Source organism: Mauremys mutica, chromosome 1, assembly GCF_020497125.1.
Source record: "Mauremys mutica isolate MM-2020 ecotype Southern chromosome 1, ASM2049712v1, whole genome shotgun sequence".
Lineage (NCBI taxonomy): Eukaryota > Metazoa > Chordata > Testudines > Geoemydidae > Mauremys > Mauremys mutica.
Window position 1 is genome coordinate 238,044,693 of NC_059072.1, and position 27,964 is coordinate 238,072,656.

At 43.0% G+C, this 27,964-nt stretch overlaps 1 protein-coding gene and 1 pseudogene across 5 annotated transcripts; both read left to right on the forward strand.

The window, feature by feature from the left end:
• The first annotated feature begins 7,810 nt into the window (after window positions 1-7,810).
• Window positions 7,811-22,985, forward strand: LOC123351142 (kelch-like protein 5). Of its 5 annotated transcripts, none has more exons than XM_044990347.1 (5): window positions 15,689-15,725; window positions 16,712-17,638; window positions 17,735-17,813; window positions 19,005-19,232; window positions 21,205-22,985. In XM_044990347.1, the coding sequence occupies exons 3-5, from the start codon at window positions 17,746-17,748 to the stop codon at window positions 22,649-22,651; spliced, it is 1,743 nt and encodes a 580-aa protein (XP_044846282.1). In that variant the 5' UTR covers window positions 15,689-15,725; window positions 16,712-17,638; window positions 17,735-17,745; the 3' UTR covers window positions 22,652-22,985. The 5 variants fall into 5 exon arrangements, with proteins under 5 accessions (XP_044846298.1, XP_044846282.1, XP_044846313.1 ...); XM_044990378.1 differs by lacking the exon at window positions 19,005-19,232 and having other exon boundaries at window positions 16,712-17,158; window positions 17,570-17,638; XM_044990354.1 differs by having other exon boundaries at window positions 15,695-15,971.
• On the forward strand, window positions 10,134-12,296 carry LOC123357022 (annotated as a pseudogene).
• Window positions 22,986-27,964: the final 4,979 nt, after the last annotated feature.

Below are 27,964 nucleotides of genomic sequence, written 5' to 3' on the forward strand. Positions count from 1 at the left end.
GTCATCAAGTCCCATCTTGGTCAGCCGCACCGGCGCAGTGGTGTGGGGTGACCTGGCCGTGTCTCCCAGCTGTTCTTCCTAGTTCTGAATCCCTGGGTCCAGAATCAGCTGCTGCTGCTGTGCTCCCAGCTGCTGGATGAGCTGCTGCTGCTGGAGCTGGGCCACCTACTGCTGCTGCTGCTGCTGCTGCTGCTGGAGCTGGGCCGCTTGCTGCCGCTCCTGGCTCTTGGTCAGGAGGTTGATAAATTTGTCCATATCCCTGGATCTTACCGGGGTATGTCCCCCCTACAGATCCCTTCTCACAGGGGTCAAGGGATCGTGCCCACATTTTCCACCATGTGTAGAGAGGTTAGCCGGGGTTCATCTCCCTCTGGTGTGGTGGGGAACCGCACCGCCTCACTAAATTTGGGAATAGGTCTTGTGGGAAACTAGTTCAGCCATGGGAGTCTTCCTCTACGGCCTTTGTGAAGGTAGAAATAAACACAATAAACCCAGGCCCTAGGTCAGGGTGGGGCAATGGGGAGTCAGGCGCTCGGGCCCTCAGGCAGGGGCTGAGCAATAACAGTATATAATAGCAAGTCCAGGCCCTAGGTTCCAAAGGACCTGGGAGAGGAGGAGCCTGCCACCTGTGAGTGGGGTGGCATGGGGGACGCAGGACCACCCACTTCACTGCATCTCAGCCCAGGGCCCTAGCAGCAATAGAAGACCCCCTGCTGTGTCAGTGGGGATCCTGGCTGCAACACGCTGACACGGGTTCTGGCCCTGCTGCAGCCAGACCAGGATCGGCTGCCCCCGGGCTACTTCCAGACTCCCCCTCTTGAGATACCTGGGTCAGTGTGGTGTCCTCAGGGGTGTCCAGCACCATGGGTTCCTCGGGATAGCTGGTGAGGAGCAGACTCAGCAACTCCTCCTGGTAGCTGGCGAGAGGCAGGTCGGGCCAGTCCTTGGGTTTACCGCAGGCCACTGGGGTTTCCCAGTCGTGAGCTAAGCCAGAGTATCTGGCCTCCCTGATGGCTGCTCTCTCCATGAGCTCTGGGGTCTGGCCTTTATACTTCCAGTGCCACACCTGACCCTGTGGGGGGCGGGCTCAGAGCTCCCTGGCTCTGCCCACTCTGGTGTCTGGAGGGACTCATCTCTCTCCAGGGCAGCGGGGAACCACGCCGCCTCACTACATAGACAAAGCCCATCAGGTGTCAATCAAAGCTGATATGGTATGAATTTGGTCAGTGATGTTTTTGACTTTTCACATTTTTTTTGTCTTTATGTGATGCAGATAAAAATCTAATCTATTTGTTTGTTATTATAATTATTTATTATTTTAAGTTTTAGGAAAACCAGGGTAAACATTATATTTCACCAGTTTCAAACTGTTGAGTATTAGCAACAGATACATGTGGCCAAAATTTAGATGTAAAATATTTGCCAAGGTTATGGCAGGAATGGGGGAAACTGGAAGTTAACATTTGGTGGCGGACTAGTTCTAAGGTCAGATAAGTGCCTTTTGATGTAAGTATTTGTGAAAATCAGTCCAGTTTTGGCTGACACAAACTACAGAAAATACTATGACAGAATCTGAATGAGCCAGAAATTTTAAACGGTATCTTCCAACTCCTGCCTCACAGCACTGCACGCGCTCCCAAACTCCACTGATCCTCACAGGGTTTCAGAACACCCACACAGAGCAATAGTATAGCTTTGAGCTGGATGAAATTTACTGGATGAACCGTAAATTTGCCCCCTCCCCCCCCACAGTTTGGGAGTGACTAAAACACAAAGTCGAATTTGTTGAAGCATTTCAGATGTATAAAAAAATGGGGAAAAAATTAGAGAAAGTCAAAACAGTTTGTCTGGATATTTTATTTCAAAATGAACTGTGTCATTTCAAATGGACATTTCATTTCACAATAACATTTTGAAATGATGAAACATTTCATTTGACCCAAACAAAATGTTTTTGGCTCTTTTCTTTTAGTGGGAAAAAAGATCAATTTCAGTCAGTCCAATTAAATCCCCCTCCCTTCTGAATTTTCAGTTCAACCACCAAACCAAAACACTATTTACACATTCAGCTCTATTATAGTTGCATGTGGGAAGGAATCTTCTTCTTCCTGAGTACTAATGAGTTATGGTTCTGTGGAACAAATAGCATGAGATCATACAATTAGGTAGTGTGTCATAATGCATATGCACAAGGAGGTTGAATTAAGGTTTCACAGGTCACCTCAGTTTTAGCATTTCTGATCTTCTGAGCACTTGACTTTCCAGCATCAAAGTTGTTTCAATATAGACTTTTGTATGGAATAAATAAGCACAGTGCAGCAGTTTCTTGACTACTGTTAATACAATAGGTTTCACTCAATAGATCAATGATCAGTAATTTGGACAAATTATTCCTGTCTGAGATTATAAATGTGTCTGATAAAGAGAAAAGATGGCCATTACTACGTGTGATGTTAGCCCCTCTGCAGTTGTTATCAGGGCTTGAAAAACCTTAGTGCAAAGAACATAAATACTGCAACCCTGAGATCTTGTCTCCATGGGGAAGCTGACTAGCATAGCTATAGCTGAATAAGCTATTCCACTAAGGTTCTGTCAGTCATTTTCTCCATGTGGATAAGCCCTCAGTTTTTGTTGTAACCTTGAGAGTGAAGGGTAAGAAAACAATACATACATAAACCCCCCTGATTTTGTTTTATTCATGGGACTATACAATACAACAAAATATTTCAACCTAGCCAGCCAAAAGTACTTTCATTCTAGTTTAATAGATCTACTAATCAAAAATGTTATTTGGCTTCTAATTCCTTCCAATCCTTTTTTTCTCAAACATGTACATCTTCTTTTTAAATATAACATATATTTAAGAGTGTCTTAATATTGTGGCTGTGTGGTACTTTAAGATTGTGATAGAATATTTTATGTGCCACTCCCACACCTGGATAAAAGTTTTTAAAAAATCTCTGAACTGTAAATGTATAGCCAAAAAAAGAAGAAGAAAACATAAATGAGATAAATTAAGCACTAAATCAGAAGGCAAATCTGTTGTTTGAAACAAAGACCTCCATTGAGAGTGAACAGATGAATAAAGCAGCTGAATATACCAGGAATCAGAAGGGAAAACAAGATCAAAGGAAGAACACCAATCTCTATTCTTTTGAAGCAGGCCTATAGGAATCTTTTGAAGAAAAGCAATTAAAGTTGGAGCGTGAAGGTGGAAAGCAGACCAAATTTCTACCCCACTTCTCCGGTAAAAGTACCAAAGGCTCCAGAAAGGTTATTTGTCTGGCTAACATATCATCTCATGGCAAATTTTGCTGCAAATCCTCATTTTGTTAATGTGTGGCTGAATGTGAAATCTAAGCTAACTAACCTTTTGAACTGCCGACTCTTAAAAACTGAGAATTAAATTTCTTTAGTATTTCTTATGATATAGGAGTAGTGAACATGCACTCATGTGGCTGCAGAAGTACCTGTGTGGTGACCTGGTATAATCTTAGAAGCAATATGAATGTCATTTTTAAAATGTGGCCCTGCAAATCACAGGGCATGGACTTGACATACAGGTAAATGATAAGCGGATGATGAGTACATGATGATGGATCTTTATGACATTCAATCATTATTCATGAATTTTCCTATCTGTGCCAAACACAGAATAAGAGGTCAGTCACAAGATGATATACTGAATATTGATGGGGCGAGTATATGGAAAATACAAAATAATTACATTTCCCTTTATATATGTATTATTGATTTGGTCTTAAGTATACTTAAGAAAATTATATGCTCTTAATATCAGTCAATTATCTTCATACATATTTTTTCTAGCTATGCACTGATTTTTAGTGCCCATTTTAAATTCTGAAGTGGTCAAAATTCTCTCTCATATTTTATCAGACAGTGTTTACATTGGATATATGTCTTTAACAGGAGTATATATTGCATCATACTTTTCTCGAATATTTTACACAATGCGCTCCCTGAGAAGGTTTCAGTTGCTCCATGTTTCACTATCAAGGGACTATATTATTGATCAACAAAAGGGCTTGGATTTAAGTTTCTGCAAAACTTTCCCATAGGGAAGGCTTCTCTGAATATAAATGGTTTGTGGAGGGACCTGTGAAGCAGAACCACTGCATGAGGGAGCCAATCAAGAGATGCAAACCCACTGCATCATGGAGAGCCCAGAAAGTAGGCATTCTGCAGCTCTCAGGAAGGTAGAGCAGGGCAGGATGGGGGATCTGCCTCTGTGTGGATTCTTCCATCCTCTTCCACTGGAGGGAAGGGCAGGGGAATACTAATTCAGCACTGGGGTAGGTTTATCATAGAATTATAGGACTGGAAGGGACCTCAAGAGGTCATCTAGTCCAGTCCCCTGCACTCATGCAAAGACTAGGTATTAACTAGACCACTGACGGGCAACCTGTGGCCCATGGGCTACATGTGGCCCATCAGGGTAAGCTGATTGTTGGCCGTGAGACATTTTGCGGACATTGACCATCTGCAGGCAGCTCCTAGGGGCCATGATTCACCATTCCTGGCCAATGGGAGCTGCAGAAAGCAGCGGCCAGAACATCCCTGTAGCCCGCCGCTTCTCACAGCTCCCATTGGTCGGGAACGGCAAACCATGGTGACTGGGAGCTGCAGGGGGCTGTGCCTGCAGACGGTCAACGTCCACAAAATGTCTTGCGGCCCACAATCAGCTTACCCGGATGGGACACATGTGGCCCTCGAGCCACAGGTAGGGTGACCAGACAGCAAATGTGAAAAATCAGGACATGGGTGGGGGGGTAATAGGAACGTATATAAGAAAAAGACCTCAAAATTGGGACTGTCCCTATAAAATCAGGACATTTGGTCACCCTAGCCGCAGGTTGCCCAGCACGAACTAGACCATTCCAGACAGGTGATTGTCCAAACTGCTCTTAAAAATCTCCAATGATAGAGATTCCACAACCTCCCTAGGCAATTTATTCCAGTGCTTAACCACCCTGACAGTTAGGAAGTTTTTCCTAATGTCCAACCTAAACCTCCCTTGCTGCAATTTAAGCCCTTTGCTTCTTGTCCTATCTTCAGAGGTTAAGAAGAACGATTCTTCTCCCTCCTCGTTGTAATAAACCTTTATGTACTTGAAAACTGTTATCATGTCCCCTCTCAATCTTCTCTTTTCCAGACTAAACAAACCCATTTTTTTCAATCTTCCCTCACAGGTCATGTTTTCTAGACCTTTAATCATTTTTGTTGCTCTTCTCTGGACTTTTCCAATTTCTCCACATCTTTCCTGAAATGTGGCACCCAGAACTGGACACAATACTCCAGCTGAGGCCTAATCAGCATGGAGTAGAGCAGAAGAACTACTTATCATGTCTTCTTACAACACTCCTCCTAATATATCCCAGAATGATGTCTGCTTTTTTGACAAAAGTGTTACACTGTTGACTCATATTTAGCTTATGGTCCACTATGACCCCCAGATCCCTTTCTACAGTACTCCATCATAGGCAGTTATTTCCTATTTTGTATTTGTGCAGCTGATTGTTCTTTCCTAAATGGAGTACTTTGCATTTGTCCTTATTGAATTTCAGCCTATTTACTTCAGACCATGTCCAGATCATTTTGAATTTTAATCGTATCCTCAAAAGCACTTGCACCCCCTCCCAGCTTGGTATCATTCACAAACTTTATAAGTGTATTTTCTATGCCATTATCTCAATCATTAATGAAGATATTGAACAGAACTGGACCCAGAACTGATCCCTGCGGGACCCCCACTCGTTATGCCCTTCCAGCATGACTGTGAACCACTGATAACTACTCTCTGGGAACAGTTTTCCAATCAGTTTTCACCCACCATATAGGAGCTCCATCTAGGTTGCATTTCCCTAGTTTATTTATGAGAAGGTCATGTGAGACCATATCAAAAGCTTTGCTAAAATCATGATTTACTAAAGTTAAGGTTTCATCATCCTGTCCCCCCATTTATCTCCCCAGTACCCAGCCCAGCTACTAAGACTGAGCTCTGGGGTTTGTATTTGTCCAAGACCATGCTTGCACAGCCTCCACAATTGCACTTCTATAAGTCTATGTAAAAAATAGTCACATTTTGCTCTGTATTCACATCAAAGGCTACATTGAATTCATTTGTCTCCTTTTTATATAGTTTATTGTCCTTGTCACTCAAGCAATTTATCCCAGAATATGAGTGCTAAATATATTCTGTGAATAATGGCAGAAATCTGACCTTTCCAGAATGTTAAATTTTGATTGACTGGTTCAGCCTAAACTAACATACTTTTAGGGACATAAAAGTGTTTGTTGTGAGAAACAAAGCATTTTCTATTATCAAAAACCTCAAGTAAAGCAGTGAATGCCCAACAAACATGTCTGGAATATATAAACAGGCCAGGCAATGAAAATACAGACTATTGAAAAGGTCAGGAAGCTGCAGTAAGGTATTTCTCTAGCAAAGCATGTCTTCAGCAGACTGTCACAATTCCCTGAAAAACAAACCAATACACCAGGCTTCCATGCATTCATTTCCCTTCTGATAAATAATCTAACAATTTGAGATGCTACAGGATTATTTTATTAATATAGTTCCATATCCTGCACTATATGCACTCACTCTGTCAAAGCTCTCTGTATCTTGTATGCCATAGCCCTGTGGCATCTGCGCACCTTCCTGTGTTTCATGCATTTATCCTCACAACACGAGGGAAGGGGTAGGGAAGTACCATTATCTTCTTTTTGCAGACGAGGGACTGAGCCACAGAGATGCTAAGGCCTAGATCCACAATGGGATTTAAATGTTGCAATGCTCAGTGTTGCAAAACCTAACTTTTAGGCACTACAAAAATCACTGGAACATTAAGGTAATCTACAAAGCCTGAGTTAGGCCCCCTATACATTGCATGGGGAGATAGCAGCACCTAAGAATGCAATCCACAAAAGACAGTACTCTAGGCAGGCAGCAACCTAAGCTAGCCCATGTTGAAATGCTAAGCCCGATCCCGCTCCTGGAGATAGGTGCCTAAGTCCAGGCTGCAGGGAGACTCCTATCTCAGCATGTGACCCACAACCAGAAGCCCCTCTCCTGGAGTCAGGAAGTTTAGGCACCTAAATGTTTCTTGTGAGAATGAGTTAGGCACTGGTCTCACTCCATACAAAAGCAGCTGGAGCTATCTGCCTTAGTACTGATTAGAGCCCTTGCCTGGAGACCTAGCTTACAGGGCAGTGCACATACTACTGAGCTGTGGAATAGTCTGATGTGTCGCTCTCTCAATTTTGTCCTGTTGAAGCTGCTCCACTGTGTACAAATACTTAAAGAGTCATTGGGCCAAAAAAGACACTGAGCATGTGAATGATTTTGTAGTCTGGTGGTTATGGCACTCACTAGAAGAGCCAGGGACAAATACCCCTACTTCAATGACTTTTTGATTATACCCAGTGGAACAGCTTTAACAGGAGAGATTGAGATCCCTAGCTCAGTGGTGACAGCATGCTCCTAAGGGAGATGAGAGACCCTTGTTCAAAACTTGCCTCGCTCAGGCAGAGGGGGGGATTGAAATTGGGTCTTTCACAGGACTGGGCTACAAGTCCTCCTCTGACCAGAGTTTGAATGGGATCCAGTAGGTGGCTTCTGAGCACACCTCTCCACTCTAAATTCTCAGCCATGAACTCTCTCCTGGGATTTGGCCAGGTCAGCCCTTTCTCACAAAAAAGCTAGAGAGAGAGAGATCCACCGTGATTAGGTCACTCGCCTATGATCAAGGATACCTGTTTTCAAAACTCTGCTCTGCCTGCTTTGAAACAAGTGTCTCACACCCCATGTGAGTGCACCAATCACCAGGCTATTCGCTGTTCTTGGGTAGGTGTCTCTCAGCCTCTCCTGGTGAAGCTGTACTGCTTTCAGTTGGACTGCTCCCAGGAATGAAGATCCACACAGGACAGGGTAAACTAACCAGGCTGTTATTAACAAGGCTTTGCCAAAACACACTGCTCTCAGCAGCATAGTTCAGTGTACACACACACACACAGTTTAACAGTCACTTTCTGTGCCTCTCTTAAAGGGGCAGTGTATCTATCTGTGCAAGAGTACAATACTCCCCCCCCACACACACACACACCAGCCTCGTAAACAAAAGAAATTCAGACATGCCATTACAAATATTCCTGCTCAATAACAGCATTAGGAGGTATTATCGTCCCTACACTCTTTGGGTTTAAATCTTCTCCCTTATCTGGAGTGAGTGTTGCTTGTTGTATTTGTAGGCTCAGTGGTGAGCTGCAGACGTTCGCACCAGTTCGCCAGAATTAGATGCCGGTAGAGAACCGGCTGTTAAAGAGCCAGGCAGGTAGGAGAACAACTCTGGTCCGCGGGCCGGATGTGGCCCATGGGACCGCCCTATCCCCCACCTGAGCTCCCAGGATTCCCTGTTCCCCACCCCCCGCAGAGCCGCAGCGTGGTCAGCCGCCGGCAGCTAGGCAGCTCAGCTGAGCTCCAGCTTGTCCTGCTGCTTTGAGCGGCCGGCAAAGGGGGGAGACTGCAAGCTCCAGGGCCGCCCGGGGAGCAAGTGGGGCAATTTTCCCTGGGCCCTGCAGGGGCCCCCTACCCCACGAGGATGATGTCCCCCCCCCCGGCCCCGACTCCACCTTCCCCCATCCCCCGCTCAGAGCATTGTGCCTTTTTTTATTTTGGGGAGTGCTGTAGTGGAGACGTGTGTATAGTGTGTGTGCCAGACAGAGTTGTGTGTTGCAGGGTGGCTGTGTAGCAGGGGAGTTGTGCGGCTGGGAGAGGGTCTGCACAGTGGTGGGTGTGAGGGCTGGGGGTTGTGCACTGGGGAGGGATGTATAATACTTGGAGTTGTGCAGTTCAGGTCACTTATGGTGTGTATGGGAGGAAGAGTGTGTTGTGGTTGTGTTGCTGGGGATGAGGTGCTATATGCTCTGCTGGGCCTGCACAGAGTTCTTGCTGCACAATGGATTATTTGTTGAGTGTGGTGTAGATCAGGGCTGTTGTGCAGTGGTTGTGTAGCTGGTGTGCCTTGGGTTGGCTGCCTAGGGCTCCTGGCAGCCAGCAGCTTGTTTGCTGAGCTGTAATTTATAAACCTCCGAATGCAGCTACTGGAGGAGCCTGTGTGATGAGGGCAGGAGGGAAGGATGGACCCAGGACAGGGTGTGTGGGGGGGGGCTCCTTTTATCCTCCAGGGGAGAGTCAGCCCCCAGTTCTGCCTCTGGGTGGGTTCAGATCTCTCCTGCAGTAGCATTTGGTAAGGCGAGCGGTGGCTAGCGGGGCAGGGTCTGTGGTCCCAGGTTAGGGTGACCAGATGTCCCGATTTTTTGGGTTTTTTCCTTATATAAGCTCCTATTACCTTCCACCCCTGTCCCGATTTTTCACATTTGCCGTCTGGTCATCCTACCCCGGGTAAGCCAAATGGAGCAGCTTGTGCCTGGGTAGCACTTGGCAGTGCTGTGCCCAGCGGCCGTCTGGGGCTGGCTGGCAGCAACTAGCTGTGGAGTTTGCAGACAGTTGCTGCAGCCGTCCAAGTATCTGCACACACATTCTATCTAGGTCACTTTCTGCAAACAAGCTGCCTGTTGTAGTTCTCAGAGCCCCAAGCGGACTCCAAAGAACCCACCAAAGACCCGGAGCGCCGCCAGGTAAGTAAAAATTAAAAAGGCGCCTCTAGACAGGGAAGGGATTCTCACTGGGCACGGGGCCCGATTCGGGGGAATTGGTGGAATTGTCCTAAAGCTGGCCCTGACAATGTTTGCTCCCAGTCTAGTTTATTATTTTATTAACACTTGCCTCGTTCGTTATGTTGATATCGCATGTGAGTCAAATGTCATCGCTCCCAAAGTTCGTCTTGTTGAGAGAGAGAGACAACATCTCATTTCTTGTGTTAATTAATTGAAGTCGCACTTGCCTTGTTCGTGCACTTGTGCAACTGTTTTCTATACAATTCAACACGACCAGTCATAGTTGGTCTGTTTGTTTCTAGTAAATTGCGTGTGATATTTCAGTGTGTAATACTAACTGGACTGTTATTAGAAGATTAAAGTTTTCTATTCAATATTATTTACTCTTCATAATGAAACACCAGAAAAGCATTAGTGATTGGTTTTCCAGTAAAATGACAAAATCATTAGTCAGTAGTTCGAGTAGTGAAAATAATGATTTAATTACTGAAAATGCCAATGACAATAATTTTGGTGATGAAAATATCTTAAATGTTGAATCATCTGAAAATGTGTCCACAATGGAAAAGGATTTACATGATTGTGAAAAAGTAGTACCCGATTGTTGGACTTCCGAGCAGGCACAATATTTTTTAAAGAAATATAATGGCTTGATAATTGAAGGCAAAAAACTTGGCTGTTCCCACTGTGCAAAGACGTCACATTTGGGGGTCCTTGGAGGAAAATCTTTACACATTTCTTCAGAATGGCAAAAGTGTACTATTAAAGCACCTGGAACTGATAAAAAAGTTCAGCAAGCTTCATTAAGAAAAAAAATGAAGGAACATTTCGAATCAAGCTCTCAGTTGAGAGTTATAAATATTTTAAATGAATCTAACAAAGAACCTCTCACTACAGTGATTGATAAACTTACTGAAAAAAAATTGCAATAACCAGCAAAACTTTCAACAGCTTAGTAAAAAGAAATCGACCAATGTCAGATATGGAGGATGAAGTAGAGCTACAAATTAAGAATGAAACTGATTTAGGGAACTGCCTACATTTTCGATTTTTGGCCATCAGAATTGTAGAACATATTGCTGAATTAATAAGAAAACAAATTTTTTATAAAATCATCGAAAACTATTCAAAGATTTGTATTATTATTGATGAAGCTTCTACAATTTCAAGTAAAACTGTGCTTGTAATTCTTCTAAAATGTGAATTACAAGATTCTTCGCCAACAATTTTTCTCGATTTAGTGGAATTAGAATCAACAAAAGCAGAAAATATTTATAATGCTTTGAGACATACGTTAACTGATACAGGATTTGACACAGAATATTTAAAGAAAAATTTAATCAGATTTTGTTCTGATGGCGCGAGCACCATGCTTGGACATAAATCTGGAGTTGCTACAAGACTGATTGAAGATTTTCCAAACATTATAATTTGGCATTGTTTGAATCATTGGCTACAACTGACTTTAGATTATGCTATAAATGATATAAATGAAATAAGCCATTTCAAGATTTTTTTGGACAAGATTTATGCAATTTTTCATCAGTCAAATAAAAGTCAGTTTGAACTTAAACAAGTTTCTGAAGAACTGTATATTGAAATCATCAAAATAGGCCGTGTTTTTGGTCCACGATGGGCTTCTTGTAGCCTTAGAGCTGTCAAAGCGGTCTGGAGAGCTTATCCAGCACTTTATATTTACTTTTCCAAAAATCAGAAATTTTCTGGCATGGCAAAAAGATTGAAAAATAAATAATTTTTAAAAGACTTGGCATTAATGATTGACATTTTGGATGAACTTGCATTATTATCAAATGCACTGCAAGCGAGACAATTGAGTTTAACAAAGGCAGATAAACTAATCAAAAGAACGATTGTTTTTTTCATACAATGAAAAGATAGTTTTGGTATACACGAAAATAAAATTAATGAAATGATAGAAAGTGATGCTTTTAAATGCATAGAGTTTGAAGATAATGTAAGGTTTAAATCACTGCCACGAGACAAAGTAATAGAGCGCATTATTGAAAAAATTAAGGCAAGATTATTAAACGAAAAGCACATTAAATATAAAGAAGATAATTTAGGTAATTCTCGTAATACACCTAAAATAGTTGATTTATTCAATGTTATGGATCCCACTTCATGGAATATTGAAGAAGTCAGGTTACCTTGGAAATCAGGAGGAAAAAAAAGTGCATGAATTAAGTAAATTCATAAAATTTGTAGTCGATTTAAATGATTCTCGTGACTATGTAGACAATAACATTCAATCAAAAAATCTTCCTGATCTGGAAACAATAAGGAAAGCAAAGCAAATTATGAACACAATTGCAATTAGTTCTGCAGAAGCAGAAAGAGCTTTTTTGTTGATGAATATTATTTGTAGTGATAAAAGGGCGAATTTAACAATTAAACATATCTCAAGCTATATGACCATCAATTTGTTGGGAAAACCACGAAGTTCCTGGAACCCAATAGCATATGTTAAATCATGGATGAGAAGTCATTGATCTGCATTAGATACCAGAGTTCGTGTATCCAACACCAAAGATTATGGAGAAGATCAAGAAGCCATTTCAAAATTACTACCTAATTAGTAATAAATGTACTTAAATATTCTTTTAAATGTTGTTTGTTGTTGCATTGTATACTTCAACATGAATATATTACTTTTTTTAATAACTTAAGTAGTTCACATGTAATATTTTAATATACAAGAATAACAGGCATTTCATTCTTTATTATTGTTTGCTTACTCATACATCTCTTTATATTTTCTTCTTTTCAAATGTATTTTAAATTCGTGTAATAAAACAATACTTTGTTTCTATTGTAATAAACATGTAAAAATGTTCTTTTTTTTTGTTAAGTATGACTCCCAATGATTCAATGCATTGCCATTTCTTATGGAGAAAGGTACAAAAAATACATACTGTGGACGAACATCCCTTAAATCAGAACTTTTTATAAGGAACTGGTTGTTAAGATTTTGGTAGCTCATCACTGCATAGTGTTATCATGTGATTGTGATTGTGTTGGTTGTAACTCTGTTGTCTCTTCTCTCTGGTGCTGCCACATACAGGAATGTCATTGATTATGATTGTAACTCCTGTCAGTCTTTGGAATGTTTCAGGCACCTTTTTTCTGAATATGGTGCAGAGGACATTACTTTTGAAGCACCACCTTCCACACAAAGTGTTGAAAGTGGTTAATTTGCTTGTCCAGTCTGATCTGCCAGTATCCAGATCTAGTACATTGAATACACTTCCTGCAAACAGTTTGTGAGTGATGTCATTTAGGATTGTAGGCTGTAGTGTTCCTGCATTATTGCTTTGGTCAGATCTTGCAAGTATGTGCAAACCTGGATCACCCCCGTGTTTTTTTCTTTTCTACTGCAACCATCAACCTAACCCAGTCTGATGGTTCCTCCTCCTTTTCAATTATATCTAGCGGTTCCTTCTTCACTTTGGACCCTATGGTTAATGGCAGACATCATGATGCATGCACTACTGGCACTGCATTTGTAGATAGATTAATTATGCAATATCCTGGTAGACATTCCTTGCCTTCAAACACACCAGGAAATCTTTTCTTAATTTCCTCCGCTTTGAGATGTCCTTGTATGGATTCCACTGACATTAGGATTTTTATCAGGTGTAATGATTTTAAAACTGTCTGTCCTAATACTGGTTTTGCTGTCATATTTATTATACAGAAATCAAGATTCTAACATTTTTTCCTTGTACTTGCATTTAACATTGCATATCCCCACTATGTGGAGTGGATGCCCTCCATATACTGCTAGTTGCACTGACATAGGTAATATTAGTGTCATAGTGGGTGATAAATTCTTCCTATATACTGTCTCAGGGATGAAGTTTACTTGAGTCCCAGTGTCAATTTCCAATTTCATGTCTATTTCTTCTGGAGTCATAAAAAATAGTTACATATGCTTCAACATTAGAGCCCCAGGAAAATCTTTTTATTTTTTATAATTTTCATTTAGTTTTTGGGCATTTCTTGTTATTTTGTTTTATCCATCCCTCCACCCACCCGCAGGGGAGTCAGGCCCTGCTCAGGGTGGGGGGGTTCTGAGGCAGGTTGGGTCTTGGTCCCAGGTGAGGTGTGTGGTAGGCCTTGTGGTGAAGGGGGGGTGAAGAATGTGCCTGCCTTGTCTCATGGGGACCATGATGGGGTCCCTGCTCTAGACATTGTGACCTGTCACAGGGGTCACAGCACTTCTCAGGTTTGGCCTGGCCTCCCCTCTGTCATGATGATGGGAGGTAGCCGGGCCAAAGCTGAGCGAGTGGCTTTGTGACCCTGTGTACCAGGTGCCAGGCTCTATTCATCACTATCCTTGTCCTAATTCTGTATTGTAGCCCAAATGCACACTGTGTCCTTGTGAAACTCCTCTCCCGTGAGATATTCTCCAATTTCATACATTGTATGCCCTGTGCTTTTCTGTTTGCCAGTGTGGCACATTGGTGAAAAGCAGGGCCGGTGCAACCATTTAGGCAAACTAGGCGGCCACCTAGGGCGCCTAGTGGTTGGGGGCACCTAAAAGTCCCCTCAGGCGAGGAGGTGGAGTGGAGGTGAGCTGGGGCAGGGGGGGAGCAGGGAGGGCTGCCCGCAGTAATGGGGGGGGCACAGGAGAACTGCTCCCCACCCCAGATCACCGCCACTCTGCCTCCTCCGCTGAGCACACAGCCCCCGCTCTAATTCTCCAATCGGCGCCGCAAGCCTGGGAGGGGAGGAGAATTAGAGCAACGCCAGCGTGCTCATTGGAGGAGGCGGAGCCGAGGTAAACTGGGGCAGGCTCCCCAGGCGGGATTAGCTGCTGCAGGAGGGCTCCCCAGGCGGAGTTAGCTGCCATGGAGGCGGGCTCCCCGGGTGGAGTTAGCTTCTGTGATGTAGGGTGTCTCCGTGGGCAGGGTTAGATGCGGGGGGGGGAATAGTTCCTGCGGAGGGTGAGGGGGGGGCTGCGTGGGCGGGGGGGCTGGGTTAGCTGCCATGGAGGGGTGGGGTTAGCTGGGGGGGGGTGGCGCAATGTGGAAGTTTCGCCTAGGGTGTGAAACTTCCTTGCACTGGCCCTGGTGAAAAGTGGTGCATTTTGTGGTACTTTGTCAATATCTTCCTTACTGCTTTGCATGATGCAAGCCACATCTGTGGCAACCCTGTTTTGTCTGTTCCTTTGCTACATACTTGTCTTGAACTGATACAATGTTTAAGCTGTTCCACTTTGTATAAATAATTAAATATTAATTAGAGCAGGGACTTGACCTTGGTTCTTCCACATTCCATGTGAAAGCCCTAGACACCGAATTATAGAATCAATCTCTCTCTCTTTCCTTCTTTGACTTCATTGACAAGATATGTGGGGGAATGCCTAGTTTGAGAATCCCACCAGAGTGTAGGTGTGTGCTAGGGAAAGAAATGGCTCAGCAGTGTCAGGAATTAGGCAGCTTTGTGTATGCCCACTGGCAGAAACTTAGCCACCTAAGGAACTTAACTGGCGGAAACTTAGGTGCCTAGGGAATGTAGGCATCTACAGTGTTAGGTGGCAGCTGGGTTGGGGTTTGAGGCTCTCAGTAGTGCTTAAATGTTGGATTTAGGCACCTAAAGTGGCAGTTAGGCATTTAAGTCACTTTGTGGACCTAGCTGCAAGTACCTAACATTATGGAGCTGGAACTTTTGGGGACTACCACAGCACAAATAATAATGAGTTTTATCCTTGTCAAGGTTTCAACACAGCTGTTTCCTGAAACAAGGTCCATTGGACTCAAGAATGGCATAAGAGAGCCACAGGCATCAGGCCATCCAAACTGAATTGCACTACCCGAGGCCTTAGATGTTTCTGCAATAGCCAAGCAGTTCCAGGGTTTCACTGCAAGGTAACATATCCTGCAGGGAGAGGAAATGGAATTTGTGCTGTTTCTGCTGTGAGGCTCCTGCCACTTTAAAGCCAACCCAATGGAATGTGCGGCTCTGGGTTCTGCGAGGGGCAGTTGAGACCAGGCTCTAGCTGGGTTGTTACATCTGCTCTGTTTTAATTTGTTTGGATTCAGCCATTAGTTTTCTGGGGTGGAAAGACAGACACAACAGAACTGTAGCAGAGAGGCTGAGGGGCTTGGATTCATGTGTGGAAAGGCGAAGTCTAGGAAGCAACGGAGACAATGCTGAGAGGGCAGCTATATGTTATGACTAGAGTTGAATGAATAATTTGTAACGGATAAAGTATTCTGTACATTTTGCCTCTTTCTGTTCACAGATTGGTGAATTTTCTAATTTTTTCCTCAAATTTCCTTTGGTCTATCCTTTGATATTCAAATGTTGAGAAATGATACTGTTCCCTATTTCAGTAGGCGTGACTCTGCTTTTCCGATTTAAAATTTGAGCTTAATTTGAAATTTGAGCTATAAATTCCCAGGAGCTTTTGGACTAGTCAAAATCAATCAACTGAATGTTTGTGGGAAGCGAACACAAGAAACACAAACACCTGCAAAGAGAATTTAAGAATGTAAACAGATATTCCTGATAATTTTTTGCAGCATTTGTCCAGCTCTCATGGTGGTATCGTCTCTCTGTCATGCCGTATCCCGATGTGCCAAACACTGAGATTCTGACTCAGTCTGGACTCAGTCCCCTTTTGCACTGTCTCAATAGGAATTTGCTGAGTAAGGAATGACTAAAAGCACAATAAGGATTTTGATTTATACCAAGCCAAGGACTAACCAACAGTCTATAGTTAGGAATTTGTCCTGATTAAGGAGGTGGTTGCAGTATGAATTGAGGCTGGATCAAAGGAACAGTCCCTCACTATGCCCTTGGGAAGTGGCAATAGAGCTGGAAGCGCTGACTAAGATGGTAGAACAGGAGATATATTAGGTTATTCTATTTATGGTACTTAAATGTTCCCCATTATTGTAGTATCAGAGCACCATACACTCTTTAATGTATTTATCCTCATAACAACCCTATTATCCCTATTTGTTATTTCCCTGTTTGTTTGCAGATGCGGAACTGAGGCACAAACAATTTAAATAATTTCCCTGAACTTATGCAGGAAGTCTGTGGTGGAGAAAGTCATTGAACCAAGGCCTTTGAAGTCCCTGCATAATGACCTAACTACCGGACCACCCATCCTCTCTACTTCAAACAGGCTACTGCCCCTGACATTATGTCTTCACAGAAAGGCTGTTTAAGGAGCTGACTCTGTGCGTGACAATCAGGGTTATTGAATCAGGGTTATTCTCCTATTTCAACTCCTGGCAGGACTGGTTGGTGATTCTGAGGATCCCAGGGGGATATTTCAATCTTATAGATTCCTAAATCCATTTCAGTGGTTGGAATAATGGATTCCCTAATGGATGTGGACAATGAAAAGGATGACACCCAAGATGCACCTCAGTCCCTGGGAAGCTTTCTGAGTCAGGATAGGTTTGCTGCTCTGATGAGTGATGTGAGTTAGGAGTGGTCCCTTTAGTGTAACATTCTGTGACATCCAGAGGCTACTGAATGGCTGAGGCTGCCATCAGTGTCCAGAAAATGAACTGGGATAGAAGCTATCTTTCCCATTTCTCTTTTTTTGCACGTGGATTCGATGCTGGTAAAGGTGCTGGCTGACAGCTCTATAGGTCGTTTACACACACGGCAATTATGGCACAACATCTGCAACATTGCAAGATTTGATTCACACATATTGTGTGCTGCCATTGCATTTCACCCCTGTTCTGGAGGGCTCTTTCAGAGTTTGGGCTCTCTGCTGTACCTGCCAGCAAGGGGGGGTCAGGTGACTAGTTCCAGTTTTTTGTGATGTTGACCCCTGTTGACTTGCAATTGGACTGAAACCCATCAAACTAATTCCCAACAGAGGCCACCAAATGGTTATTAGATCTGAATGACTGTTGGCTCCTCGTCAGTTCATTTGCCCTGAGATAAGGTATTAGTCCTTAAATATTTCTAGTAGAAGATGTCATTTCTTTGTATCCGCATATTTCTGATCAAGGTTTTGTCTTTGTCTTTCCCACTCCTGCAGGTTTAAAGCAGATGTATCTCGACCAGCAGTTCTGTGATGCTACACTGGTGGTTGAAGGAAGGAGGTTTCCTTGTCACAGGTGGGTTTCTGCTCCATGCTAGTAGCTTCTGGATATAAGAACCAGAAACTACATACTGTTGAAACAGGACAGAAGAAGTTATTTACTTGGGGACATGAAGCAAGCTAATCTAGTATGCAGAACTCATAGCACCATGAAAAAACTGGGGTTGGCAACCTTTCAGAAGTGGTGTGCCAAGTCTTCATTTATTCACTCTGATTTAAGGTTTCACATGCCAGTAGTACATTTAAACATTTTTAGAAGGTCTCTTTCTATAAGTCTATAATATATAACTAACTATAACTAAACTATTGTTGTATGTAAAGTAAACAAGGTTTATGTAAAGTATGTAAAGTAAAGTAAAGTAAAGTAAACAAGGTTTTTAAAATGTTTAAGAAACTTCATTTAAAACTAAATTAAAATGCAGAGCCCCCCGGACCAGTGGACAGGACCCGGGCAGTGTGAGTGCCACTGAAAATCAGCTCACGTGCCGCCTTTGGCACCCGTGCCATAGGTTGCCTACCCCTGTAATAGGACAATATCTAATCTGTATAAATGACACCTTTCATCACAAAAGATCCTACAGGGAACATTTCACCTAGAAATGAAATGCAGCCAACAGGTGCAAAAGACATAGTAAAACTCTGGTGGGGGAGAGGAAAATTTCCCAAAGGCAACCCCCCTACTCTTACAGTATCCTATCTACCTATATCCCTTGGGATCTCCACAGAAAGTACAGCTCTCCTCTAAGCAGAATATAAAAATGCACCATCATGTGCCATATTTATTGAGGGGTTATGTTTTTAGATAAAATTTTCCCTATTTACATTTAAAAAATCTGGATTTCCCCTAAACTGCCCCCCAAGATCTCAAAGTCGAGTAGGATTTTTTCTGGTTTCTGTGCCCCACAAGTGATCACAACATGTACCATCCCAAGGATAGCACCTCCTGCTGCACAGCAACTTCCACTACCAGTAGCACCATATGGAGAAAATAATTTCGATGCTGATTTTGGATTGAGACCTTCCTATTGAGTTAACCTTCACCATATCCTGAAGCACCCTAAGTTATCTCAGAGATCTCCCATCCAAATACTAAACAAGCCCTCCCCTGCTTAACTAGGAGAGAGCTGATGAGATCAGAGTCCCCAGAAGTGAACTGGTTGCAAATACCACATGTAATCTCTTAGCACAGTTGCGTCTCTTGGTTCAGGGTGCTGTTGGCCTCAGTCAGCCCATACTTCCGGGTCATGTTCACCAGCTCCTTCAAAGAGTCCCAGGATGGGGAAGTTTTGCTCAAGGCTATAGCCCCCTCCATCATCCAAAGCATGCTGAATTATCTCTATTTAGAGGAGATATCACTTACTGCAGAGACTGCTGAAGAGTTGTTTATCGCATCCTGTAGGCTCCAGATCCTCCCACTAGAGGAGATCATTAGCAGGTAACTCACAATGACCTCACTGGTCTCCTCCTTGTACTTAGGGTGGGTGTGATGTAAGATTGTTTGTGAGGGTCTATATGTGCTGTTTGGGTATAGATTGGGTGCATTATTTATGTATTGGAGAAACATCTCACAGCTGCAACACAAGCATTTCAATAAAATGTCATTTAAAAATCAACACATCTGGCCTGATTCCTGCATAAACATTTTGAAAAATTCTGTTGTCGGGGAGCTGAATAACCCAGTGATAAGAATATTGGATCAAAGAGGATTTGACTTCTAGGTTGTTGAGTCAAATTCAGTTCTGAGTAGAACGTACAAAACAATTAGACCAGTTTTCAGTTAAGCAGAAGAGAAACCAAAGCCTGCATGTGCTGTGAAATCTGGAAGGACGCTATCCAGGAATGGGTTTGAAGCACAGTGGAAAAGGGCAGTAAATGTGTGGGGGAAGTGTGACCTGCCCCTTCCCATGTTGTATAAAGTTTGTAGATTAAATACAGGGTGCCATGCCTGGTTTGTCACAGTTTCAAGGAACTTTGTCTTGCCCCAAAATCTCATGAGACCATGTTATACAGTGTGTAAGCATGGGCAGCTAGCCCCTGGCGCCACACCTTCTGCCCGAGGCCCTGCCACCCCGCTCCCCTACCTCTTCCACTCCCTCTCCTCCACCGGAGATTCCCCTCCTCCCCCAGCAGCTGCCGGCCTCCACTCCCTAGCCCTGGCCGCCCCACCTGAGCACCCCCAGCCCTGGAGCACTGGGTGGTGTGCCTCCAGCACCCTGAGCACCAAGGGGCCCCCTAGCACTGATGGCCCCATCTTCCCCAAGTCCCAGCCACAGCCCGCTTCCGAGAAGAGAAGCAGCCTGCCTGGGCGGAGGTCAAAGGGGAAGTGGCAAGCAGGAGGGGGCCTCAGGGCAGAGTGTGGGTGGGGCCATGTGAGGCTGTTTGCGTAGGCTTAGCCTCCCCTGGCCTGCAATACCCGCCACCCATGTGTGTGAGAAAGGTGGGCGGTGAAGAATCCTATAAATTATCCCAAGTGAAACAATTTGTTCTAGAAGATGGGGAACTGTTTATGTCTAGTCCAATAGAAGCTTGTGTGGTTTGGGAGAGGGCATGTGGTCTAGTAAGGGAAGTTATTAGGTGGGGGACTCCTGGGTTCTATTCCTAGCTCTGCTACTGCTACCCTCTGTAACCTGATTAGGTCACTTCCCCCTCTGTATGTCAGTTTATCATATTAAAGAATGCTCATACTAACACTGGCAGACTTCACAGAGAGGTTGTGAGATTTGATGAATAAATATTTGTTCTTGAGTTCCCTGGGGTACTGCAGATAGACAAATATTATTTGTGCAATCTCAGATATCAAGACAGCTAGCAACCCAGAGTTATACATAGAGAGCTGGGTGAAATATGTTCAACAAATACCTTATTCGCCAAAAAAAAAATTGTTTGGGAAACCCAACTGCTCTAGGGAGTATTTAATTATGTATACAAGGTGGAACAGCTTCAACAGGAAACACTAAGTGAACCCTGCCCCAAAGCATCCACAGGCCAGTGGCTATAGCACCCTCCTGAGACAGAGAAGACCAATGATCAAATTTTCTGTCCAGGATCAAATCCTTCCCAGAGAAGGAAGAACATAGCTTGAGTGTGTGTCCTTACCCCTAGGCTGAAAGTTAGACAGGAGTTGCTTCCTTCTCCCACCATTTTGTGAATCTAACCTGAGACGAATGAAACATTTTGTTCAACCAAACCAAAATTGTCAACTTTTTTTGATTCACTGAAATTTTCAGATTTTTTGTTTTGGTTCAACCTAAAGCAATTTTAAATATTATTTTCAGAACTGCTAGTTCCAAATAATCAATTAATCACCATGCTCTATACAGGGACAACCAATTCTCTGACACAATCAGGAAACTGAGCTTTCTTGGGAGCTCCTCAGTGACATTTATTCCCTTTGTTATTTCTTCCAGATTCTTTGTGAAGAATATTTCCATGGAGAACTGCCTTGGGATTTATGCACTGGCATATAACCACAACCACAAAGATCTGCTTCATGCAGCAATGCACCACATCGGCTTGAATTTTGGGTCCATCTCTGAGGACTATGATTTCATGTGTCTAGACCTCAGCACTTTGACTAGCATCATCTCCTCGGACAAGCTTGTAGTGGCCTCTGAATTGGTTGTCTACCAGGCTGTGCAACACTGGGTGAGGTTTAAACCAGACAAGCGCCTCCCATTGCTTTCTATGCTCATGAGGCACATACGCCTTCCTTTCCTGACCCATGAAGCACTTGCAGAGATCCAGGCAGACTCAGAACTTTATGGGGATGTTCAGATGTGGTGGAAACAACTGGTTGGAGAAGAAAGGCTGTGGGAGAGTGAGGGACTGAGGCAGGGTATATATGATGAGTGTATTGTGTGCATGGAGCTGCACAGGTACAGGATTCAACATGTGGAGAATGACTATTCAGAGTTTGACATTGATTCTGACTTGCTTTCTGGAATGGATTGTTTTGATCCTTATACAGGAAGGTGGGAAAAGCTGCCAGGTTTGAAATGCCTGCGACATCCTGCCAGCACAGCTGTGGAGCACAAGCTTTACCTGTCTGGAGGCAAACACCGAGATGGCTCTTGTTCAGACACTCTTTATGAATACAGTTCTTTTACTGGCCAATGGATACAGCTCCCCTCCATGTCTATGCCCCGGGATTCACATGGCTTTCTAGCCTGTAACCTGAAGCTGTATGCTCTTGTGGGACGAAATGACAGACATGGACTCACTTCTGCTGAGAGCTTTGACTTGGTGCAGAAGGCATGGACTCCCATCTCCAACTTGCCATTTCGGCTGATATATTTTGCTTCCACAGTGTTGAAGAATAAGTTGTACCCAATAGGTGGAGAAGCTTTGGCAGTAGTACCTAAGCTAGTTTATAGCGGCATTCTGATCTATGACATTACCTTAGATATGTGGACTCAGATGCCTCTGGATTTTAAGTCCTATGAAACATCTGCTATCTCTATGAATAATGGGATCTGTGTTATTGGTGGATTCTATGAAGAAAAAGGTAGACAGCTGACTCCAAGAGGCACTACAGAAGTCTCCTTTCTGTCCAGTAGAAAATGTTTCTTCCTCAACGAAGATGGCAAAGTGAGCCAGGAAGTTGTTATTCCAGAATTACCAGAAATATTTGCCTTTGCTGGTGTGGTTTGTTGGCAGAGGAGAATCTACTTGATGGGTGGTGTAAATTGTTATCGATTATGCAACAGGATTTTCTACTGGGAACCAGGTGATTCCAGCTGGACTGAGTGCCAGGAACATGTCCCCAGTATAAAGGGGTTTATCAGAATATTTAAATGTGTGACACTGAAGATACCAAAAAATACACTCTGCCCCTTCTCCAAGAAATATCTGTAACCCCTACTACCATCAGAGTTACAGATTGCTGCTTTTCAGACACTTGCTAGTGCCTGACCCCTTCACAGTGCAACTAGCATTGAAATATCCCCTCCAGAAGAACTCTCTCTGTACCAAAACATCAGTTTACTTCACTCATGCTCACCTGGAAATCAGTAGTAGTTTTAAGATTGACTTCAATGAAATCAGAATATGTTCCACAGGATTCCATTGAATTCAAATAGGCTGCATTTGAGAAAATTCTTGGTTCACACAAGGAGCTAGTTTAAATTCAGTCTCAGCATCACTTGGCTTAAAATCATTTTAACACCGCTAGACATCAGTTAAAGGGCACAAATCCGCCTTCCTTTTCCTGTCCATTTCTCTCCTCCTTTTACCCAGCTATTGAAATTAAATTCACTGGAACAAATTTTTACCTAGGGTAACATCACTGGAATCAGGGGTTAATTTGGCTCATTGTATTCAGCTGAAGAATAGTTTTGTTCCCCATATCAGTGTGGCTGTGTTTCAAAATATTTGTTTATGGAGGTTGCTTGGTGAAGCTTGTGAACTGTTGCTCCGATGGATCACTGTAAACAGTAATGGTTTTAAGATCTTATTAAAGCCCTTTCCTTGTAATGGTCACACATGAGTTTGTCTCTCACAGCAGGTGTCGTGGCTCAATGATAAAGCTGAATAAAGAAAATGTTATTAAAAATCATGTTAATATGGTCTTTGTTTTGGTAATAAAATATGAAGATTTTCACTTCCAGCCTATTCAATGATTCACACCCAACCCGAGTCATTACTCAATACCATTTAGTGACTTCTCTGCAAAGAGTCACTACGTGTCAGTGTAGTTCCTAGTGGGCAGGAAAGACCAATGATTTCATGGGTCACTCTGTTGTCAAGCTAAGCAGAGAGGCTATGAATTGAATCACTCACAGAATTATGGAATCATAGAAATGTAAGGCTGGAAGAGACCTTGAGAAGCTATTAAGTATGTCCAGCCCCCTGCAGTGTGGCAGTACCAAGTAAACCTCAACCATCCTTGACAGGTATTTCTCCAATTTGTTTTTAAAAGCTTCCAATGTTGGACGTCCATGTCTCCTCATTTACTTATTTAAACATCTTAACCATAGGCACAGTTACCTCATTGTCCTAGTAGTCTATGCGCCAACAGAGGAATCTGTTGACTCAGTTAAAGATCATTTATACAATCAATTGGAACATCTAGTATGCACAGTCCCTCCACATGATAATCTCATGATCCTGGGTGTACAGGAGCCTGTGCTACATCGGAAGTGTCGTCCCCAACAGTCAGGCTTTACGAGGAACAGGTCCACATTAGATGTCATTGTGACCATTTGCTTGTTGTCGGAGATACATCGTGAGTTCAGGAAGCCCCTGCATGTAGCGTATGATGAGCTTAAGGCTGCATTTGATTCAGTAGACTGTGTCGCATTATGGAAGGACTTAAAGAGCGTAGGAGTCCCTACCACTCCGCTGGACTTGATTAGAGAGCTGCATAATGGAACCACTGCCCGTGTTTGTCTGGGAACCAGATGTCAGCTCCTTTTAAATTCATATCTGGTGTTAGGCAGGGCTGCGATCTGGCCCCTGCATTCTTTTGTCAGGCAATGGATTTCATAAAGCAGGGTTCCGTCCGGTCCACAGGCATTGAGACTGGTGATCTCTCACTCACAGACCTTGACTATGTTGATGACGTAGTACAGAGCCCCGACAGGTTTCATGAGGCACTCCAGCCTCATGGAGGAGGAGTCAGCAAAGATTGGTTTCCATGTTTTGTAGTCAAAGACAAAACTACAAAATCTAGGACAAGGTCCACCTTCGATTTCAATCTCTTTGAACAATGAAAATGTTGAATCAGTTTCCAGCTTTTTCTATCTGGGTTCTATACTTACCAGCTCCTCCAATTCTCACATGGAGGTTCTCCATTGGATTGGGATCACAGCATCCGCCACAGGCTGTTTACAATGAATATGGAATCAACATCATCTTAGTATGACAACCAAGTTCAGGATTTATTTGAGCAGTATCCTTCTCATACTGTTGTATGGCTGTGAAACATGGACATTACATCACGCAGACTGGACAAAGCTGAAGACTTTCCACACAAAAAGTCAATGTCATATATTGGGCATAAAGTGGAATGACTTCATGTGTAATGCAGATGTTTATGGTTATTCGGGTCTACAGACTACTGGAGCCATTGTCCACAGGCCATTGCCTTATGCTTTTCGGACATGTGCAAGGATGCACAAGATGTTCCAGTGAACGTCATTCTACAGGTGTCTTGTAACATCTGGGATAAAATTCTACCAATTGAGGGGTGGAGGTGGCCCAGAGGCAGACCCCAATTACATGGATTCATCAAGTCTGTTCCAATGTTTGACTCTCAGGCAGGGGCGGCTCTAGACATTTCGCCGCCCCAAGCAGCTGGTCCCGCGGCTTTAGTTGACCTCCCGCAGGGATGCCTGCAGGAGGTCTACCGGAGCCACCTGCCGCCCTCCCGGCGACCGGCAGAGCACCCCCCGTGGCATGCCGCCCCAAGCACGCGCTTGGCGTGCTGGGGCCTGGAGCCGCCCCTGCTCTCAGGCCATCAAGCCTTCACGGTTGTACAGGTATGGACCAAATGGCGAATGATAGCTACGGCTGAAGAAAAAGAAGAAGAAGAGTGATGGGGACTCCACAACCTCCCTTCGAAGCCTATTCCATAACTACCCTTTTAGTTAGAAAGTTTTTCCTAATATCTAATCTAAATCTCCCTTGCTGCAGATTAAGCCCATTACTTCTAATCCTACCTTCAGTGGACATGAAGAACAACTGATCACCACCCTCTTTCAACAGCCCTTAACATATTGGAAGACTTTTATCAGGTCGCCCCTTAGTTGTCTTTTCTTAAGACTAACCATGCCCAGTTCAATCTTTCCACATTGGTCAGGTATTCTAAACCCTTTATCATTTTTGTTGCTCTCCTTTGGATTTGTCCACATCCTTCCTAAATTGTGGTGCCCAGAATTGGACACAGTACATCAGCTGGGACCTCACTGGTGCCAAGTAGAGTAGGACAATTATCTCCTTTGTCTTTCATACAACATTCCTGTTAATACGCCCCAGAATCATCTTAGCCTTCTTTTGCAGCTGCATCACATTGAGAAGTCATATTCAGTTTGTGGTCCACTATAATCCCCAGATCCTTTTTAGCAGTATTGCCACCTAGACAGTTACTCCCCATTTTGTAGTTGTGCATTTAATTTTTCCTTTCTCAGTGAAGGACTTTGCACTTGTCTTTACTGAATTTCATCTAATTGAATTCAGACCAATTCTCCAATTTGTCAAGGTCATTTTGAATTTTAAACATGTCCTCTGAAATGCTCACAACCCCTTCTAGCTTGATGCTATCTGTAGATTTTATAAACAAAATCTTTACTCCATTATCCAAGTCATTAACAAAAATATTGAATACATCCAGTACTGACGCCTGCAGGACCCCACTAGATATGCCTTCCCAATTTGACAGTAAACCATCGATAACTATTCTTTCAACCAGTTGTACACCCACATTATAGTAAATTCATCTATGCCACATTTCCCTAGTTTACTTATGAGAATGTCATGCAGAACTGTGTCAAAAGCCTTACTAAAATGAAGGAATATCATGTCTACTACTTCCCCCCAGACACTAGGTCAATAATGCTATCAAAGAAAGAAATTAAGTTGATTTGGCATAATTTTTTCTTGACAAATCCATGCTGACTATTCCTTATAACCCTATTAATAATAATCATTTGCTCCAGTATCTGTCCAGGTATTGAAGTTAGGCTGAGTGGTCTATAATTCCCCAGGTCTTCCTTGGTACCCATTTTAAAGATAGATAATATGTTTGCCCTTCTCCAGTCTTCTGGGCCTTTTACTATCTTCTGGAGGTTCTCAAAGATAATTGCTAATTGGTCCGGGATTGCTTCAGCTAGTTCTTTAAGTACCCTAGGATGAATTTCATTAGGCTCTGCTGACTTGAATACATCTAACTTATCTAAATATTCTTTGACCAGTTCTTTCCATATTTTTATTGCATTCCTTCCCCCTAGTTGTCAGCATTAATTATGTTGTGTATCTGGTCATCATTAACCTATTTAATGAAGATTGAAGCAAAATAGGCATTAAGCATCTCAGCTTTCTTGATATCATCAGTTATTAGCTCTTCTTCCCTACTAAGTAGAGGACCTACACTTTCCTTCATCTTTCTTTTGCTCCTAATGTATTTAAAGAACCTCTTCTTATTGGTTTCTATGTCCCTTGCCAGGTGTAACTCATTTTGTGTCTTAGCCTGTCTGATTTTGTCCCTACATACTTGTTCTGTTCTTTTGTACTCCTCCTTATCAATTTGACCATGCTTTCACTTTTTATAGAATTCCTTTTTGATTTTCATGTCATTAAAGACCTTCAGATGGAGATATATTGGTATCTTACTCTTCGTCCTATCTTTCCTTTGCATTGGAATAGTTTGCAGTTGTGCCTTTAATATGGAGATTTAAATTCCCTCTTCCCATAAAAGATGGGAATGGAATTAAACTACGGAGAAAACTGATCCATTGAATAACCGATTCCTAGAAACTGGAGATGGGAGAGACCTGTTAGGTCCCATCCAGTCTATCCCTCTCAGCCTGGGCAGGATACCAGACTACCACCTATTTCCTAGGACTTCATCAAGTCTAGTTTTATATGTCCCAAATAATGGGTTTTCTGCCACTCTCCTTGGGAGGAAATATAAAAGTTATTTCTGATATCCAATTTCACTTTGCCCTTCTGTAATTGCATACCATTTCTCTGAGTTACTTACCTTTTTTCAAACTTTAATTTGAAAAGTTATTCTCCTATCTTGATGTTTACATTCTTCTATTATTGTTAGGTTGTTACCATATGTCCCTTTCCCTTTGGCATCATTTAGGAAATTTCAACATATTTGGCTCCTTTTGAATATTTACTCACATATTGATTTCTCCAGACTCTAATAATTTTGTTGTTGTTTTTCTCTGAACTTCCTCCAGTTTTCCAATGCTCTTCTTGTACTTGATTCTCTGTCACTATAAGAAGTGCATTCAAAAAGGCAATGACTGGGAAATGTGGTAGGTGATGACTGTTATCTTCTCAGTGCTAACGTTGTGGCTACTTCCTCAAACAGGCAGAGTCCCTGGTCCACTGGAGGTCACAAGATAAAATAAGAGAGCAGACTCAAAAACAAAATCAATAAATAGTGTATACTATGTCTCTCATTTGGGTTACTTGAGGTTTCATTCTTTCTCAAGCCAC

Excerpts from the sequence above, each read along its gene's own strand:
- LOC123351142 (XM_044990363.1), top strand. The coding sequence starts at position 17,746 with ATGTATCTCGACCAGCAGTTCTGTGATGCTACACTGGTGGTTGAAGGA. Across the intron at positions 17,814-19,004 it reads AGGAGGTTTCCTTGTCACAG|GGTGCTGTTGGCCTCAGTCA; the intron begins GTGGGTTTCTGC and ends CTCTTGGTTCAG. Across the intron at positions 19,233-21,204 it reads CTAGAGGAGATCATTAGCAG|ATTCTTTGTGAAGAATATTT; the intron begins GTAACTCACAAT and ends TATTTCTTCCAG.